We start from the raw sequence: 19,618 nt of genomic DNA, 5'->3' as shown, positions 1-19,618 counted from the left end.
AAATAAGTAATCATCTTTTATTGAGAATTATTAATAATGGAAGTACTTAATAACGAATGATTACGTAATTTAAAGAAATGGTTTGGAATAATGTGTTGAAACATTTACTAACAATGATTAAGAATTACTACCAGTATTTACTAACAGTGATTAAGAATGAATCTTCTAAAAAAAGTTTATAAGGATAGACGTTAATATGCAATCCGATTATTTCCTGTGTACCCTCTGTGTGTAAGATTCAATGCGCGTGACCCTTGAGCTTGCAGATGATTATGGTGTGCATACGCAAACCTAATAAATAGTTGCGTTCTGCTAAAGCTATCCAGTCGTTGCATTGCCTCTTAACTAAGAACATGTCTGGTAAAATCGTATATTTTCTGTTTGCAGTTTTCGGTCTGACTTACACAGCAAATCTCGGCAAAGAGAAAAGATGCGATGGTTTCCGGGCCAACTTTTCTATGAACACGATCATGGGAACATGGTACGTTGTAGCTATCATCCCGAAGAATGTTCTCTCAGAATATGAGGAGGAAGTTGTTTGCTACAAAGTGGACTTCAGCGAAACCGATGTTGTATGTATCTGTCTTTTTTGCTTTTGATTTGTTTTTATTGTTTTATTTATTGAATAATTATTTGGCACTTTGCTTTCCTGTTTACTGATTATTGTATTTTTTTTTGTAGGCCGGACTCAAGTGGCTCGCTAATAGGACATTGAATCACCCACATAAAGAAGTTCTGGATCGGATTAACGGCACAATTGTAAGGCAACGATACCACATCGACCCGCCTTACGACGTCTGGTCAAAGTCAGTCGAAGGAGTAAGCGGATGTTTTCAAGAGGTTTTCTCACTAGACATGAATTCAACTAGTAAGTATAATTATGACTTAACAAACTGCTGTATTATGATTTAAGGGTTTTCACCCCTATCAGATGATACCTAGGGTGGTATTAATAAACTAATCTCACCTGAGATTGCCCTCAAGATCATGCTCAAGTCTCTGTTTTTATATGAGAACTGTCACATTGACATGATCTTGAGGGCAGTCTCATAGCTGAGATTGGTTTATTAATACCACCCTTAAATATAGCTGGCGAGGAGAGGACATTCAGGTATTCAGGTGTGATGTTATGCTATGTGTTGTTTAATGTATACGTTTTTGACTACTTGCAATAGAAAGCTCAATCTTTATTACACATACCTGTGGTAATGTAGTTTCTATTTTATCATATTATACCAAATCGAATGCCAAGCGATTTTTCTTGTACACTACAAAACCTTAGCTTGCATTAATTACAATTTACATTGATACCTATTTAGATACCAATATAATTTCGATACATTATTACTTTACCTTGAAAGCGAGTCGGTACGAGTTTGAATACTTTATAAAATGTTTCAAATAAAGATTTCGTCTATAACGTAAAAATCGTAAAAAATGTATTTACTGTGTTTCAGACAGGAGTAAGGAATTTGATGCGATGATGCAAATCCACCTATTCGAGAAGAGTAACGAACCGTTTTTGTTGCAAATGCTTTGGGGGAAAGTGATTTCAGTCGTGGTTTACAGCAGACGAGAGGTATTAGTCTCATTTTTATAATTCAAATTATCACATTGTGCACTGTATAGGTATTCATTTTACATAATTAAAATAATGCCGTACCTATACAGAGATATTAGTGACATCGAAACGAATACTGAGGAGGATGATTCAAACAATGATTCTGAGTTCCAACGGAAAATTTCACTTGATATCACTCCAGAATCGAGGTCTGAATCATCCCTCAAAGTTTCCGTTACGATGTCATTAACACACTGTACATATAATGTTATCACTATAAAACGGGCTTAGTTTTTTATAATAATATATTCCATGGCACGACGTAAAAATTTACAATATGTTCTTTTGACTTCATAATGAACAATTATAAAGAGCGACTCCCTATACTGACTCCGGGGACCATTTCTCTTACTCAGCACCTGTAAGCCCAGTAGTTTCGATTAGTTCTTCCAAATAAAACCCTCTCAGACGACACCTTGCAGCGAAGTTTGTACCCACTGATCGCCTCCAAGCCTGAGCCTGCTGGTATTGTCTTAGATTTTTGTACCGGTTGAGGCTAACCTACAGTAAGTCACGTCAACAAAATAAAAAGCGATGGGCATGTCACTTGTCATTCTACAATACATTATATTAATTCTAGGATCCGATCGGGAATCTATTCCGAAACCTCAGGTTTGTTAGTCTATTAATAATGCCTACGCATTGATATCACGGAGGTCAAGGTCATATTAATATGTATTTTACATTTATTTCAGAATGTCGACACTACCCAGTTGAAGGATATTTCTGACGTGGTCACCGATCTACGAGGCCCGCAACAGAAGCCGAGGATTTGCGGCAGATCAGTTAAAGATCTAATGCAATCCAAACCATAAATACTTAGACATAACGTAGATAAATATAGGTATATAAACTCTCATACGTACGCGTGAAAGGGATTGGCAAAGCCACAAGTAATCAGAAGACAAATTGCAGCCACTTTTGGTATGTAATCATAGGTCGAATATGATGAACCGTACCGGCCATGCCGGGAAGACAGTCAGCTGACCGCGGCTTTTTGCTAAATGTCCGACGTGCTTACGTCCTTTTTTCAGAAGGTCCTTATCAGTGATGTGCCGTCCCCGAGAAAATTCCCACTTAAGGAACATTCCCGGCAGTAGAAAGTCGCAAAACTTAGGAAAAAAAGAGCTTTATTACTTAAGTTTTAGGCAGATAAGACTAGAGAATAAGAGAAAACAATTTGAAAAAGAAAAGTACCCAGTGTCCTAACTATCAACAAATTCAAATAAACAAATTCCTAAAGTGGAAATATTCTCGAAAACGGCACATCCTTGGTCCTTATCTCTTTGTCGTTTTCGCAACTCGCAGTTACAATCAAATTCAGTGAAAAGGACATTCTACGCAGGAAGGCTGGTCGCATTATGTTTCTATTCGTTTATAGACTTCGATATAAATATTCCCTACATCATCATCAGCCGTATTTAATTATTATTAATTTATTAAGCATGATATAAGTACTGGATATATACCACCATTTGTGTTCTTTGCGAATTGTTATAAAGGCGAGTGTAAACATTATGCCTTTAGTTGTAAGTAGTGTTTAATATTTTTTCAGTCAAACTGATAACTGTGTACCTGTGCTTCTATGAAATAATAATAATAAACCATACGATCAAACAAATATAAATATGAAACAAAATATTTACGTATTTTTAATTTGTTTAATTGGCTTTTCCATCATTTTTGATTGGTATTTCATTTAATGATCGTTGAAGTTAAGCAACTTTCGTAAATGCCGGTCATAGGATGGATGACCACAAAAAAAGTTTTTATCTCGAGTTCCTCCGTGCTCCGGAAGGCACGTTAAGCCTTTGGTCTCGGCTGCATGAGCAGTCGTTAATAACCATCAATCCGCACTAAGCCCGCGTGATGGTTTAAGGCCCGATCTCCCTATCCATCCATAGGGAAGGCCCGTTTCCCAAAAGTGGGGACGTTAATGGTCTGATGACGATTTCATTTAAAGGAAGAGGTATTACAGTTTCAGATAATTTAACTGAAAGACTAGGTGTTTGTCACTGCAACACTTTCGATTGCTACTATCCATGTGCGAACCCTAAGCGCTGCTCATTCATCAGGTCAAATAATAAGAAAATGACAAAATAAAAAAAATGCAAAAAAATATAATCATACAATTACATAACCATTGACTTCACCGATAATTATAAATTGATGAATATCAACAGAAAAATAACGGCCTCCGTGATCCAATGGCTGCGCGTTGGGTTCACAATTCGGAGGCTACAGGTTCGAATCCCGATGGGGACATATCACAAAAATCACTTTGTGATCCCTAGTTTGCTTAGGACATTACAGGCTGATCATCTGATTGTCTGAAAGTAAGACGATCCGAGCTTTGGAAGGCACGTTGAGCAATTGGTCCCGGTTACTACTTACTCATGTAAGCATGTAGTCGTTACATGAGCCATGTCAGGGCCCTTTGGCGGCTCAGTAATAACCCTGATACCAGGTTTGATGAGGTTTGATATTCCATCTCACAACCCACACTATAACAAGAACAGAAACATCTTGTTTCTTGAATTTTCTCTAGCGAACTTACAATAAATTCTTTTAAGTATGAAATTCTGTTTATAAAGCTTTTAAGTGCGAGTAATGTATCTAACTACATAGATACAGGAATATGAATTTCTGTAGTTATACTATAGTCAATGTCGCTAGAACATTCAGCGTAATTAAGTATATCTCTTCGTCTAAGTTCTTTATTGTTTATCAATTTAGAAGGCAATGTGTCTTAATTTAAACCGTTATTTGCGATAGCTCACCGGTTCGCCGCAGTAACGTCCAGTTGGTAACAAATTGGATGTTCTCACGCCACCATACCACCACCGCCGTACGATATTGTAAAGAAACGCCAATAAAGCAAAAATAATCTTCTAAAATATACTTACTACTAGACTAAAGGAACGGTCAGATGAGTTTAACCTTTTAGAAAAAAGTATTGATTTTATGGTGTTTTGCCTCGTAATCACTACTTGGCTGAACAAATGGAAAGCTCTGATTAGGTAACAATAACAAGACAACATGCCTGACGATGCTCAGGTGGGCTCATAGTAGAGGCAGATGAAGATTATCTGTATCTTTTAAAAAACCCTTTTATTATAATTAATAAGTACCCGTAACTAGGTACCTTTTGTAAAGATACAAGGTAACCTGCTGGCACTCTAAATTTTTTATACAGTCCTTACCGCGGGTGTGGGCGCCTCTTACTTCAGTAGGCCGGATTGAGGTGGTGGCTGAGTTCGGATAGGGACCCAGATCTACGTGGTATAACATAAAACCCTTGCCCAGGAATACGGGTGAAGACTTCAACGGTTGCAGAGGCGGAGATAGGAGCCATCGGTACGGCATTGCAGGACGGAAGAGGCAAGTCAGCGATTGTGGAGCCTGACAGAGAGCAGCTGTAACTGTCAGTACTATTCAAAGGAGGACAGGAGTCCTAGTACGGCTTTGAAATAGACTACTCTGGGCGCCATTCCACTCGCGTAAGACAGAGTACTCGCGTAAGAAAAAGTAGCATGGAGAATGCTACACCGACAAGAGCGTGGCGCTTAAATTAGTGATGACGATTAATTGTAGAGTGATAGGTTACCATTCAGCTTGAAAAACAGATAGTCGTTGCCATTCTATAATATCCAATGCCCTGTTTACTCTATGGTCGTGGTTTTATCGTGACACGGTCTTATTAACTGTGTTCCTTGTGGCTAAATTGTAAAAAAGATAATTTCTGTCCTGTAGACACGCTAAGCATTTGTTACGTACACGGACGATAGAATACCAGTTTTAAGTGTCACTAGGTTTCTTTACTAATAATCTTTACCGAAATAAAAAAACAAGACACGAGTCATTTAAATTAAATATAGGATTTATTAAAATTCTGTGTGTCAAAACTGGTGCTTTTTCCAAATTCTAAAGGATTACGAAAGCGACAGTTTTTTTTTTTTTGGAGTGACTTATTGTAGATTTGCCGCAGGTGGCAAATCTGTAAGTAATCGAATAAAATATATGGGATGACATGTCATTTTATGTCACCTTATGTTAATTCCAATGTCACCTTATTTTATTCGTCTACTATAAATAAACGAGAGATGCTCTTTTATTTGAACCCCAATACCAAACTCACCGCCGTGGTAGACTCATTTAGCCTATATCGCCATTAGCCCATTAGGGTCGATTAATTATTTCAAATATAATCCTTTCAGACGATGCCCTGAGCCGAGGTTTGCGCCCAATTGTGCACCCTCAGGTTATATTAAGTTTTGTACCGGGTGAAAGCCCTTAGCGCTTCCCATTTGCCCGGCCAAGTAGTGAATGTCATATGCGGCAAAACAACAAAAAGCTTTCTAAAAATATTTTTTTTTATAGCTAAGCTAGGTTGTAATATTATGAAGCATTTAAGTATTTGCATGCTTTAATTAAATACAACAATGTCCCGCTTTGATAAATTCACATTGATAAAGACTCATATCGATATACATTCACATGGTAGGGATTCATTGTGTCTCTGGTACAACATGAACAAACAGACAACAGCATCAGGTGTCCGATATAGATGCCAGTGATTGATTTCGCGTCCGGCAATGTACCTACACAGACGTACATGTTTAATGTAATGCACAGTATGTTTCAAATTTACATTACACTGGAACTAATAAGATTTTGCCCATTGTATATTGCTAGATAAGTCTAATGCGTTAGGAAGAGAAGGTTAAAATAGGTACTTATTATAAACTTACGAGATAAAATCATGTGTAATAAAAAGACCCAATTAACACTAAAGTATTTGTAATCAGATACACTATTAAAAAATAGTAGTTAACGGACACTCCACTCTCCGCACCAATTCGAATCGATGCCGAGCCAAATTGATCTCGCCCTTTCTCTGGGATCCATTTTAGTCAGAGTAAGAGAGCGCGCGCGGACTGTCTGTCTTGCTTATACTTACGTGGTAAAGAGGCACAATTAAGAACAACATTATAAGAATCTAAATTTGAGAACCCGCAAAATGTATTAGCAAATCTTCATTCGACAACATTCTAAATTTAGTACAGAATCAAGTACGAAGATGGCATTTTAATTTTCTGCACTTACCTACATACAGAATAGCATGTTTGGTATGGTATCTAAAAAAAAAATGTATGTATTTTTACAATAGTCCTATATTATGATTATTTTTTAAGTAGCTAACTGTTCCAGTGTTTTCAAAGTAATATAACACTTCTTAAAAATTGTAAAAATTTAAAAATCCAGGTAAACACCACAATAGGAAGTGTGGCTGTTGAAATAGAAATCAAAATGGAATCCCCTGTACGGCATGACAAGCATGACGGGTGCTGAGTATGCTGAATCTAAAGGGGTGTTCCACTTGGCTCGTTTTATATCTATTGTTTATGTGAGACAGGGGACGGGTTTGATGGAATACCTATTTCAGTGTATCTACAGCTAGATATAGCAATGCAATGCGCGGTGTCGAAATACAATTGATATGCCTTCAACGGCTTCATCCAGCGATATTAGTGGCATAGCTAATTACAAGTTAGATGATAGGTGTAAAATAATTTTAAATCGACTTCAGCCACATAACGGCACACAGGTACCAGTGACCGAAATATCTCAATCTAACTTTTAATAGGTCCTTAACTCTTGAAATCTCATCTTTGGCTCTCTCTCCGTGACGAAATTACGTAAAGTCTTTTAGCAATAAAATTTCTCATAAAGACCATTTTATAATAGGATCGTAAAACTGACTATTCGAGTGGGATAAGGGCAAGCAGCTCCCCCGGAGGCACTTTTTCTAATTTTACGAGTTTTTCTGTATCGTTACTCAAACACAATGAATTTGGATTTTTCGAACACCTTAGGGTAATTACGGTGACAAATAAAAACGTCGGTTGCGTTGGGAGGGTGTAAAAGAGATATTACGTTGGTGGCATGTAGGTATGGGCAGATTAAAAACAATTATCGGTGCAATCAAAGCCACCCTACAAGCTCACGGCGACTAATTAATCGCATGAGTAGTTTTCAATAATCGGTCGGCGGTCGTATGCGCCTGGGTTAATGAAAAATCGTCCGGAAATTCGCAAGAATCCGGACCGTCCGAAAGCGATCAGCTGACCGTGCTAATTTGCTATTACGGGTGGGTGAAGAGTTTGAATAACGCACATATTCTGTTAAACCTGCGTGATATTGAACTCGTTAATTAATTACTATTGGCGCTCAATGTGGGACCAACTTTAAAATGTAATCTACTATATAACTATTAAAGTACTTACTTACTGTCGTTTCGGGTAACGTGTGATTTTACTTTGAAAAATGAAGAAATTGATTTCATACTAGTTTCTGTGTTCAAAGAGATTGCATTACGATATCAAAATGGTCAACGAGAAAAAATAAATTGTTTAAACAGCACTTCAGCATCTTTGTCCAAAACAATTTGAAGCAGCGGTCCAATGAAGTAGAATCGTTAAATTTAATGTACACTAACCTGATGCTATAAAAGCGAGTTAATCTCAATACACCGATAGCGCTTATTATCTCTAGTGATGTGCGTTGCGATTGTCGATAACACGACAACATACTATAAATAGTCACGTAGTATAAAAAATCTGTAGTTGAACCGGTGGCGAAGGTTAAAAAATTTATGAAATATAAAATGTACGTATAATTTAGCAAATAAGGTACGGTATCTAAAAAATAAAAAAATGTATGTATTTTTACAAAAGTCCTATATTATGATTATTTTTGTAAGTAGCTAACTGATCTAGTGTTTTCAAAGTAATATTTAACACTTCTTAAAATTGTTTAGTTTGTAATTAAATATAACCTGTCAAGACACATTTCGCTGAAGGGTATATCAGTATTTCTTTCTCTGTTATCCTGCCCTGCACTATTCGGAAATAAAAATCGTAAATGAAGCCATTCGAGCTCGGAAGCGGTCTCCGAATGCGATTAAGTACGTTTTTGGGACTACCCACGTTTACAGTCCTTTTATTTCAGGTGGAAATGTTACTTATTTATTTGCTTGCCTACGAGGTCAATGACTTGGCTTTTATTGTTTCATTGCAAGTCATTCATGTACGTTTTAATATGCTATAAAATGGAGAATTATTAATTTTATAACAAAAATAAATATCGTGTTTTTATTGCTTATCTCAAAAGGGGATTTCGCAAATGGCTATAAAAGTGTAACGCAAATTATTCTTCGATCGATTTCTTGAATTGAATTGATTACTTCTATTTTGCTAGCGCGGTACGTACGGTGTCGAGCAAAAACTTACCTAGTCAAAATTGCTAACCTAGTCACTATCAGGAGACATTAGTCATGCTTGATCGTAGCAGCTACGCGTCGTAGTAAAGCCGTAGCAAAGGTGTAAGTAGAATCAAATAACTAATTCAGCATTTAAAAACTTGCTACAAATTTTAATTGGCATATACTTACATTAAAGTTGTCACGAGATATGCTGTAATCACTTTTGGCAATGTTATCATCTAAAGAGACATAATTATGCCATTTGTCTACTATAGGTTTAATAAATTATAATATACCTTATAAGATATTCAAAGGGTAGTCAACCTCTAAATTTCTGACCGTCATTCGTCAGGGTCGAGAAGGTTTTTCCAATAACAGCTCATTCTATCAACCGTAATTGTTGATAAATCAAGTCTTACTTTTCGGCTGACCCCAAGAAATGAGGACCAAATTGAATAAACCTGTGGAGGCGATGAAAGGAAATTGGGATAATATGGTTCTAGCCAAGGGTTAATGGACAGGATATAACCTTTTTGATGGAAGTCTTCTTTTCCAACTTTAAAAAATAAATATGTTTTTTTGTGTATCTAACACTTTTGCATTACCTTTCTATTTCAATATGTGCGGTGATGGAGACATTTTTGTTTTCCTACAGATAACTAAAACAATATTGAAATTAGGTACACTTCACTGCATACACACGGACAGTCGTCTTTTTATTCACAAAACAAAAGCCTATCGGCGTACGTAATTGAAACAAGGAAATATTCTTAATAAAGCGGCCGTCAAAGCATACCTTAAAAATCCATCTCGTTAATTTCCCTTGCAAACTTGGCTTTCACCGGCAGATGAAGCGACTGATCATTTCGCGACAAAAGATACTCCCTGAGGAAGGAAAGCTTTCATTTCGTATGTAATTGTTTATGCGGGCGGCACATCAAACGCGCGGCAGTGACTGTTATCCTGGGAAATGCTGGACAAAATCATGATGGTGAGCTTCAATTTATTATGCTATTGGATGGGTGACGAGTGTTTTTTACGTGTAATATATTGGTGTACTTATCTATATATTTATTTATGTTGATACAAACCAACTACTTAAGTAATAATAATAATATAATAATTACAAACAGTTTTTTAAATGCATAGATTTAAATATTTCAAATTCATTTTTTTTAACAATGTTTTGTATGTTATTACCAAATATTTAATATTTCAAAGTGTCTCTTAGTTAGTGAACCTACATTTTTCATAAAAGAAATGTGCGGTTTGGGTACCCTACTGCCACTCCATTGATCTCGCCGCCAAAGACAAGCCGCCCGAGAAAAGGCATCCGCCGGCGACTGCTTCCGCTTGCACGCACCTTTAATGAACTAAAAACTCTGTGTAACAACCCTTGCACGCTTACCGATGAACTGCTACACTTTAAGATAAAAAAATGTCTTCATACCACATCTTACGTCATTCACCAAAAAGTTCTATGTTCTGAAACATCCACGTGAAAATCTTTGTGGAACATAATTACTTGACTTGAACAGCCTCCGTGGTCTAGTGGTTAGAGCGTTTTTTTTTTTTTTTTTTTTTTTTTTTTTTTTTTTTTTTTTTTTTTTTTTTTTTTTCTTATACCCCTGCCGCGCAAGATAGGCAGGGACTTTCGTTAGCAACATACGTATCTTATCAACATATAGTATATTATTTCTATTCTGCCCGGAATAGGGCCCTACACTATACGCACACATTCATTCTGATCCTCTATTACCATACCAGTTCTCGCTTTTATTCCTCTCGCACTTTTATTCGTCGTCTTTCATTCTTGTCATACCTACTTCCCTAGTCTTAACTTTCTAGGGTGCAGACACAGAGGGGTTTTCTTTATTGTAATAAATGGTTGCAAAGGTGTTTTATTTACAGTCTTAATTTACACAGTTTTAATTCATACAAGTTTGTTCTTAGTCTATATCTTATAACTTATAAGCTAACAATTGGTTACTAATGTTTATCTTAAGACTAATTGCTTATCTCTATTTTTTCACAGTGACTGTTATAGGTATATTACAAAATATACTATGTAGTCATGTTTCTTATCTATGAGTTCCTTTTATTTACTAATTTTACAATTTTTACGATGTAGTTCACAAAAGTTTCGCTATTCTTTTTATCCGTGATGACTTGATCTAGGTTTCCATTTTCGAGTCTATATCCGATCCTTTGTTCCAGGTCATACCTCTCCACTCCGTAAATGGGGCACTCTACAAGAAGATGGGGCACAGTCTCAGCCGTACCAGGGTCGCAGGCGCACGATGGATTGTCCTTGCACTTGAACCGCGTCAAGTACGCGGAGAAGCCACCATGCCCCGTTAAAGCCTGGGTCAGCTCCTTGGTGATACGCAGTACACGCACAGTCCTGTACGCCTCGGCCGCGCGCGGGAAGAACAGCTTGGTGATCGATGCTGTTTGCCCCGTATCGTATCTCCGGTTCCATTCGTCAAGAGTGTCCATTCGGATCATCCGCTTGACGAATGAAACCGGGTACGCATCATAGTCCGGCTTGCGCTTTGACTTTAGGGCAGCCTCCTTTGCGAGCGAGTCGGCTCTCTCGTTGCCCTCCAACCCCGCGTGGGCTTTGATCCAGAATAAGGAGACGCTCTTATTCTGGATACTGCAAGTTCTGATGGCGTCTCTTGTTTCTACGGCAAGTGGGTGGAGGGCTCCGGGGTTCGCAACTGTAAGGAGAGCTGCCATAGAATCGCTGTATATGGCATAGCTGGTTTGTCTACCTTTCAGGACCTCACGCATGGCGGCGCAGAGGGCAAGGAGCTCCGCCTGGTATACGGTGCAGTATGACGGCAAGGCAAACTTGCGAGTTTTAGTCTCGGTCTCTCCATCCCAAATGGATAGAGCGGCTCCGACTTTGCCCCCAATCTTGCTGCCGTCTGTAAAAATGCGTAGATGGAAATCGCTGTTGCTCCTGTACTGCTCCTCGTCTACCAAGCATCCCAGCCCCACCGCTTTCCGCTCCGCCGGGTGTGGCGCTTCGATGGCCGGTGCCATTCGTTCTATCTCCCCACCCGCCAACGCTGGATGGGGCACTCCCTTCTTGGCCTCGTATAACGATGCCACCTCGCGGACTCGGAGATCGAGAGGGAGTATCCCAGCCAGAATCAGCGCCGAGTTCAGGGAGACCGTTCGATAGGCCCGACACATTTTCAGCGCGAAGCTGCGCTGGACCGCGTTCAGCTTCTTTCGCACCCCGACCTTCCCTGCTGCCGATGCCCACGCGCTTGCCGCGTAGAGGACTATGGGCTCTACAGCCGCTGTGTAGATGCTGCGTATAACTTCCGGGTGCAGACCCCAGCTTACTCTCGCGGCCCTGGACAGCTGCTTGTAAACCCCTACTGCCTTAGCACAGACGTTGGTGACGTGTGAGTTGAAGGTGAGTTTGTGGTCGATGGTAAGCCCTAGGAGTTTGATCTCGTTTGACATGCCAATGTCTATCCCGCCCATGCACAGGCGCGGGGTGTCATGTTTCAGCTTCCGCGTTATTAGCATGGCAACTGTTTTGTGCGGTGCAAATCTGAGCTTATTCATGACACCCCACCCCCGGACGTGCTCGAGAGCGACATTGGCCTGTCTCTCTATCTCTAGCGCCGTGTGTGCATCGAAGACAAGCACGACGTCATCCGCGAACGCCTGACACCAGTGGCCCTTCCGTTCAAGGCTTTTCAGGAGGGGATCCAGAAGCAGGTTCCACAATATGGGCCCCCCTATGGACCCCTGCACACATCCCTTCCGCGTCTCCGTCTTGTACTCCGCTCCTGCATATCGGACTCCCACCACTCTCTCGCTCATATAGCTGTTCATGACCCTCCTCAAGTTGGCCGGGCACTTTTCCTCAGCCAGTCGTACTTTTATCGCTGGCCACCATGCGCTGTCGAAGGCTCCCTCTATGTCTAACGAGACCACTGTAACCATTTTCTTTTCGGTCAGTTTAGTCTGGATATGTTGCATTAAGGTATAGAGGGAGTCTTCAGTGTTCTTCTGGGGCATAAAGCCGTACTGGCGGGTACTCATCTTCGGCAGTAGGTAGAACTTGAGTCGGGCCACCAACATCTTCTCGAATACTTTTCCGAGTACAGGCAGGAGCCCAATCGGCCTGTATGATTTTGGAGTGGTGTAGTCGTCTTTTCCTGGTTTGCGAAGTATGACCACTGCAGCTTCCTTCCAGACACGCGGGAAATAAAGATGTGTGAGGCACTTATTCATTAAGAGTAAGATCAGCTGAGGCTCACACTGTATCACCTGGTCCCATATATCAATTGTGAGGCCGTCAGGACCGGGGGCTTTCTTTGGATTGAAGGACTTGGCTGAACTTAAGAGCTCGTCCACTGTGAATGGGGGGTCGCAAGGTTCATCTTGCTCTCCCTCATTAAGCTCCTCCGCCTTCTTCCTCACCCTTCTTTGTCCTTCATTGTCCTCTTCCTCCTTATCCGGCGGGTAGAAGAGCGTTAGGCTCACGATCTGGAGGTCCGGGTTCGATTCCCGATGGGGACATTGTCGAAATCACTTTGTGAGACTGTCCTTTGTTTGGTAAAGGACTTTTCAGGCTTGAATCACCTGATTGTCCGAAAAAGTAAGATGATTCCGTGCTTCGGAGGGCACGTTAAGCCGTTGGTCCCGGCTATTAGCCGTAAAAACACCTCCACCAATCCGCATTGGAGCAGCGTGGTGGAGTATGCTCCATACCCCCTCCGGTTGATTGAGGGGAGGCCTGTGCCCAGCAGTGGGACGTATATAGGCTGTTGATGATGATGATGAGTTCATAGTACACACAAAACCCATATTCCCGAGAAATTCATTTTCAGAGGTATGTGACCTAACCTGTATTGGGCTGGTTGTCCCTACGCGGGTTGGAAAGTCAGACAGGCAGTCGCTTCTGTAAAAAACCGGACCTGTCAAATCTTCAGGTTAATGGTAAAAACGGGATAATGCTAGGGAGATGATGATGATACACGTTCATGGCATTTTTTTTTGACCTGACTTATTGTAGATTTGCCGCAGATGGCATTAACTACTTGGCCGGAACACGTTCATGGCAACATACTTTAAATTATATTAGCGTTGATTTAACAGAAATTAAATAAAATAAATAAATAAATAAATGTGTGGCCTCGGCGTTTCTTTTGCAATGTAAACGCGCTTTAGCCGTCATATCGTTGACGTGGAGTCATTTGTTTTTTATCACGTGGAAATAGGGATGAAAATTATGCGGTGAATACAGAATATTGAACAACAGCGAATCAACGAAGTGAAGTTTTTATTAAAAATGCTTCTATATAAACGCAGTTCGTATTTTCTCGTAAAGTACTTACTTAATGTTATGTAGGACAGCAACATAATTGTTATCGTCTTAAAATTCGGGTGAAACTAACAATTGGAAAACATTAATAGTACTTAATATATTGATAGGATGTTAAATAATTGACAATGAAATTAAAATTTTGTATTCTACAATTCTATACAATTAACTAAATCACGGATCGTACGCAATAAATATTCAAAATAAAACGATAAATATTATTCGCTGAACGACCGCAAAACCGAAAGCCTGAGGACCTGTTTAATCTCGTTTAAGGTGAACAAAACTCCGATAAATTCAGTCAAGAACCTGCAACAGAAAACCAGTACGATCCAGTTTTCACATGAACGCTCCGGTAGGTTGCTGACGGGTCCGGGAAAAATCGTGTTAAGGACTTATTTAGCGAACCACAAGAGCAATTTCACTTACTGCGTACCGTAAACCTTATTCATTACGTATTATATTCGAACGAGGAAAATCTGGATTCGATTGTAACGAGTTACTTTTCGTTGAGGTATTTTCTTGATAACTTGTTTACGATATTTTGGCTTCTATTTGTGATTCTAATGCTTAGTTGGAGTATTTCAGAAGTAAATAAATAATATAGACGTTTTATAAATAATTAAGGGTAGAGAAGAATGTTGTCTGACTTATGTTTCGTTAGAACAAAACATAAACTTAAATAATAGTGCTCTCATTCTTGCAGAAATCGTAAGTCAGACCTAAAATTGTCTGTGAGATGTTTCCTTTCATACCATACCATAAATTCCCATTATTTTTCTTCTATCGCGTGGGTTGTGAGAAATAATAATACTGACCTGACGAAAAGGCTACGTTTTTACGTCATTAGTAAGTAGTAACCAGGATCGACGGCTTCACGTGCCTTCCGGCTCATCGTACTTTCGGAGCTTTAGGTGATCAGCATGTAATGTTCCTACCAAACTAGGGATCACAAAGTGATTTTTGCCGTCCTCACCGGGATTCGAACGCGGAGCCTCAGGATCGGAGTACCTATTATAACAATCAAAGTACTAATTATAATGTTTGTTATCGTTTTATATTTCTCGATATGACTAAAAATGAAGTTTTCAGCAATTTAAATCAAATAATATTTTGATACTCGCTCCTCCTGTGATTACCTCCGGGTCCCAGGTGTGTTTAGACCGAAAGTGCTATCCGCACAGCTATTGCCTTTAGAAACGTTCTCAGTTATAATGAAATGAGTTAATTTGGTCTCATCTGCTCTTCAATTTAAATTCTTGTTCAATGTTGACAATGTTAGTTGAATTGTTTAAAAAGACGTCAATGAATATTCAAATTGCGAGTCTGTTTACTGCGAGTCTATCTACACATAAAAGAAATTAGATACCTAAAGCTACAGTGATCGAAATATATTATAATAGATGCAAACTGAAACCCATTCATCTCGAGAATTTGATTTTTATATTGTAAATTTTCCAATTTTTCATCTAGGATTAACACGTCATTAGCTGCAATAGCAATACCCATGGGGTGAAAATCGAACCTTTTTTCCATGTTAATTAAACAGATTAAACCCCATGTCCGCTTGACCTATTTTTCCCCTACATGCATGTTATTTTACCCCCATATGAGGAAAGGATTACAGAAGGGTAACGTTTGAATGATTTAGAAGAATAAAGTTAATTAATTAGCGAAATATTGCTCTACTCGGCCTTAATTGGACATTTATATTTGATCTCTGTTTTATTTTGTATTTTTTTTTACTCGTAAAGGGGCTCAGAAATATTGTGCTATATTTCGATCCAAAAAGAGGTTTGATGTCACCCATAGCGATGCGTTTCAAAATTATTATCTTAATGTAGATAATTGTTCTTTTGAATCTGTTCTGAAGGAATCCAAGTTGCTAGATTCCTACTTTTATATCATTAAATGGCAGTTAAGATTCGCCTGCCGCACAACTCTCGATATAGGTATTCGAAACACTTCGTTACTGAAATATAAGTGGGCGTTCGCTCCCCGTTTCGAAGCAATACAATAACCAGAAAAACCACACAGGCGTAACAATAACAAAATTCAAATCTCCCCAAAAGGCGAATCTCGTCTTGCAGTATTCGGTTGAGCGGTCTTATGACAAATTGCCTGTCACAGTAGCAACCTTCCAACCCTTGCTCTCGGTAATCTTACCAGGTAATGTATGATTTATAGCCCGCAAATAGAATACCGTTTTTAAAGTGCACGCTAAGCCAAATTGGTATGTGGAATAATAAGAGGGAAATATAAAAGCTGATTGTTGTTTTCTTAGTAACGGATTATCTTTTAACTCAAAAGTCGGTTCGAATAGGCAAATAATTTGGTATCGAGATCACAAATTTAAATTAAGTACATAACATAACTAAATGTGTATTGGCGTATATGCACGTATATATTTTAATATATCTAGTAGGTACAGTATGAGATAATATAAAGCAACTTAAAAACTACTCGATCACAAATCTACTTATATCATGTCTGCCAAATGCATTACCGAAAAAAACTAAAGTGGATCATAATATTCGATTATCTCTCTATTCCTGTACCCCGCAATTTGATTAAAGCTCCCTTTTACTTCAATTTACCAGAAATAGTTACATTTAGTCATGTTTTGGGGTGAAATGGCGGATTAGTACGCGATTTTAGGGTGAATATTTTTTCCCTTAACAAATTCCATTACCATAATATCACGTATTATAATTGTGATTTAAGAATATTTCTACTTAAACATATATACATCTGTTAGCGATAAAATGTGGATAAAATGTTAATTGATGGACGGAATTGGTAATCAACGGATTTTTCGTTTATCGGAATACGAAAATTATATTGATTTATTTAATATGTAAAATCATCACTTTATTGAACCATTATAAATACTTCCTATAGAGAATCGGAGAGGAAACATGATTTACCACCTGATACGACACGATTCGTTTATAAAAAATATCGAAGGAAAAAATTAAGGAAAGAAAGGAAGGGGTAGACCTAGGAGAACATTTATGAAACAAATAAAAGAGAAGGTGCAGGTCGTATACCAGGAGGCGAAGGATTTGGCGAGAAGAAGAGAAAAATGGCGATTACTCAACCGACAAGAGCGCAGCTCTTAAATAAAAAGAGAGAGAGATCATCACCAACTTAAGAGCCGCGCTCTTGTCGGTGTAGCATTCCTCTACATGCTACTTTTTAGGAAAATATCAGGCAGTGGTCTCCCTCTTGCCTTCTGCATTATTTAATATACCGTATCCATTAAGTATTAAAAGTTATTAAGACTCCTTACAAAAATATTTTTTTTATGTAATTAAAGACCGGGTATACGAGTACCTATAATATTCAATTTGCAAAGGTACTAAGCAAGCTACGGTTATTAATTGCATGTTGCGAGTGTTTACGTTTCCAACACGACAGTCGGTGACTGAGTGTGTCACACAACTACTATAACACCTTATGTACCTAGAGGCATCACGCGTTGCTTCATAGTCCGAAATTTGCCTGAGGAATACACCAAAGTGATTGTGGGGGCCTAAATGCGTGCAGGCGCTATCAAGAGCACAGGTCGGTGGACATTGTCCATATATTGGCGTATATTTCCTCAATACGACTCTCTGTGCCAGCTGCCCCTCTATAATTCTTGTTAGGCCCCAATAGAAACAAAGATAATTTCTTCCTAGAGGTATTTGTAGAAATCCTCTTACGCATTCGACGTATAGGATGTCCGGAAAAGGGAAATATGAAGAATAAATAAGAATTATTTTTACAAGCCGAGTTTTAAATTGAATGATTTATTTTTAACGATATTATTAACTATTATTGTGAATTTGTGACCATTTGGAAACGAAAAAAAAAATAGAATGGGAATATAATGTAGATATTGGATATCTAATGCTATACTAGAATTCCAATGATACCGAATTAAATCTACCTATTGTTTATTTTTTTTAGTTTGAATTTAAGTTGATTGGAACTGAAGAACTGAAGCATAACAGACTGATACACGCTGCAGCCTGCAACGGAACAGTAATAATCTTCAATAAAAAAAAATCAAAGACCCTGTATGAGGGTATAATTCCTATGAATGTTGTATGATGTTTTCTCGCGTTGATATTATTTACCGCACCCCTCACATAAACCTGTCTCCGATGAAGACAAACTGCGCCGGACATCTTGTGCCACACTTGCCACTGTTTTTTGCTTGACCCTCCCTCTGAGTCCCTCTTCACGGCACAATGGACCCGAATAATTTGTTGCACGACACCGATCATTTTTGGCGAATAAAAATGATTTTGGTTTTACTGGATATTTTATCTTGCTTTTCCTGCATCTTATTAGTTCGGACATTAAAATTTTGATTTAATTATCTACTTACTGTTCATTTCAGCAATTCTCCTGGCTTATTTAATGCGGCACGGGTGATATGGATATAGGATTATCCCAAGATACCTTAGTTAAATGTTTTAGACTATAATTAGTTAAGGTCTAAACTTTTTGCGAGACCATAATTAAAAAGTACAGTACGATACTGGTTAATTCACAATTTGTTAAGGAATCGTTTACAAAGTCTTTGCTAATTGTTTTAAACCCTTAGCTTGCAATTCACTGAGCTGGAAAATGCCGAATTTTGGTAAACAACAAATTGTAAATAAGTAACCTTTGAAGATATTTATGAACTGAATTTTGAAACCGTTAGAAATTTGTAACATTGAAGAGTTAAGTCAACATTTTGGAACTTGTAATCATAACAATAGGTAAATGACAATACATTTCTACCTATCTATCACATTTTGGATTTCGTATTGTAAATAAATGTAATATATTATACGCATCTACCGTTTCATAAAGAAATAAAATCATGATTCACATGAGAAAGAAGCAAAAGAATATATTCATATAAATCCAAACGCTTATTACGAATATAATGTGAAAGTTGGCTTCAATCAAGAAAGAAAATTGAAAATAAATGTAATCTCCATGGAACACGGGGCAACACGTGCTGCGCGATGTCCTCACGCCATATGTAAATTACGACATAGGATAAATCTGCATGCGTGATATAGTCGTAACTTAGAGGATTAACTTTTTTATTATTAAAGCTGACAGGAGCAGCATGCCTAAGGCGATAGGCTATTTGTGTTGGAAGGTATTATATTGGTGTGGTGACAGATAGAGTTCGATTTTTATTCAAAAAAGGTATTTTTTTTCTTCAAATATTATCGTAATTTCCAGTCCTTTGACATTGCATTATAATTTTAATTGTATTCATAAATTTGATATGACTGCGTGTAAGAACGACAATATTGACTGAGAGAAGGTCGCTGAGAATAGACCACGCTTACTTCTAGATTTGGTGTAAGTATAAGACATCAGA

At 38.3% G+C, this 19,618-nt stretch overlaps 1 protein-coding gene across 1 annotated transcript; it reads left to right on the top strand.

The window, feature by feature from the left end:
• The first annotated feature begins 323 nt into the window (after window positions 1-323).
• LOC126380589 (uncharacterized) lies at window positions 324-2,719 on the top strand. The gene is made up of 4 exons (XM_050030116.1): window positions 324-572; window positions 682-868; window positions 1,458-1,579; window positions 2,317-2,719. Exons 1-4 carry the CDS (start codon window positions 354-356, stop codon window positions 2,434-2,436), a joined length of 648 nt encoding a protein of 215 aa, XP_049886073.1. The 5' UTR covers window positions 324-353; the 3' UTR covers window positions 2,437-2,719.
• Window positions 2,720-19,618: the final 16,899 nt, after the last annotated feature.

The sequence above is a fragment of the Pectinophora gossypiella genome, chromosome Z (genome assembly GCF_024362695.1).
Source record: "Pectinophora gossypiella chromosome Z, ilPecGoss1.1, whole genome shotgun sequence".
Lineage (NCBI taxonomy): Eukaryota > Metazoa > Arthropoda > Insecta > Lepidoptera > Gelechiidae > Pectinophora > Pectinophora gossypiella.
Note: the sequence above shows the minus strand (reverse complement) of the source record. Positions and strands in the feature narration are given on the sequence as shown.

Bases quoted from the DNA above. Each gene is read 5' to 3' on its own strand.
- LOC126380589 (XM_050030116.1), top strand. From the start codon at position 354: ATGTCTGGTAAAATCGTATATTTTCTGTTTGCAGTTTTCGGTCTGACT. The intron at 573-681 runs GTATGTATCTGT...TTTTTTTTGTAG, and splicing joins ACTTCAGCGAAACCGATGTT to GCCGGACTCAAGTGGCTCGC. The intron at 869-1,457 runs GTAAGTATAATT...ACTGTGTTTCAG, and splicing joins ACTAGACATGAATTCAACTA to ACAGGAGTAAGGAATTTGAT.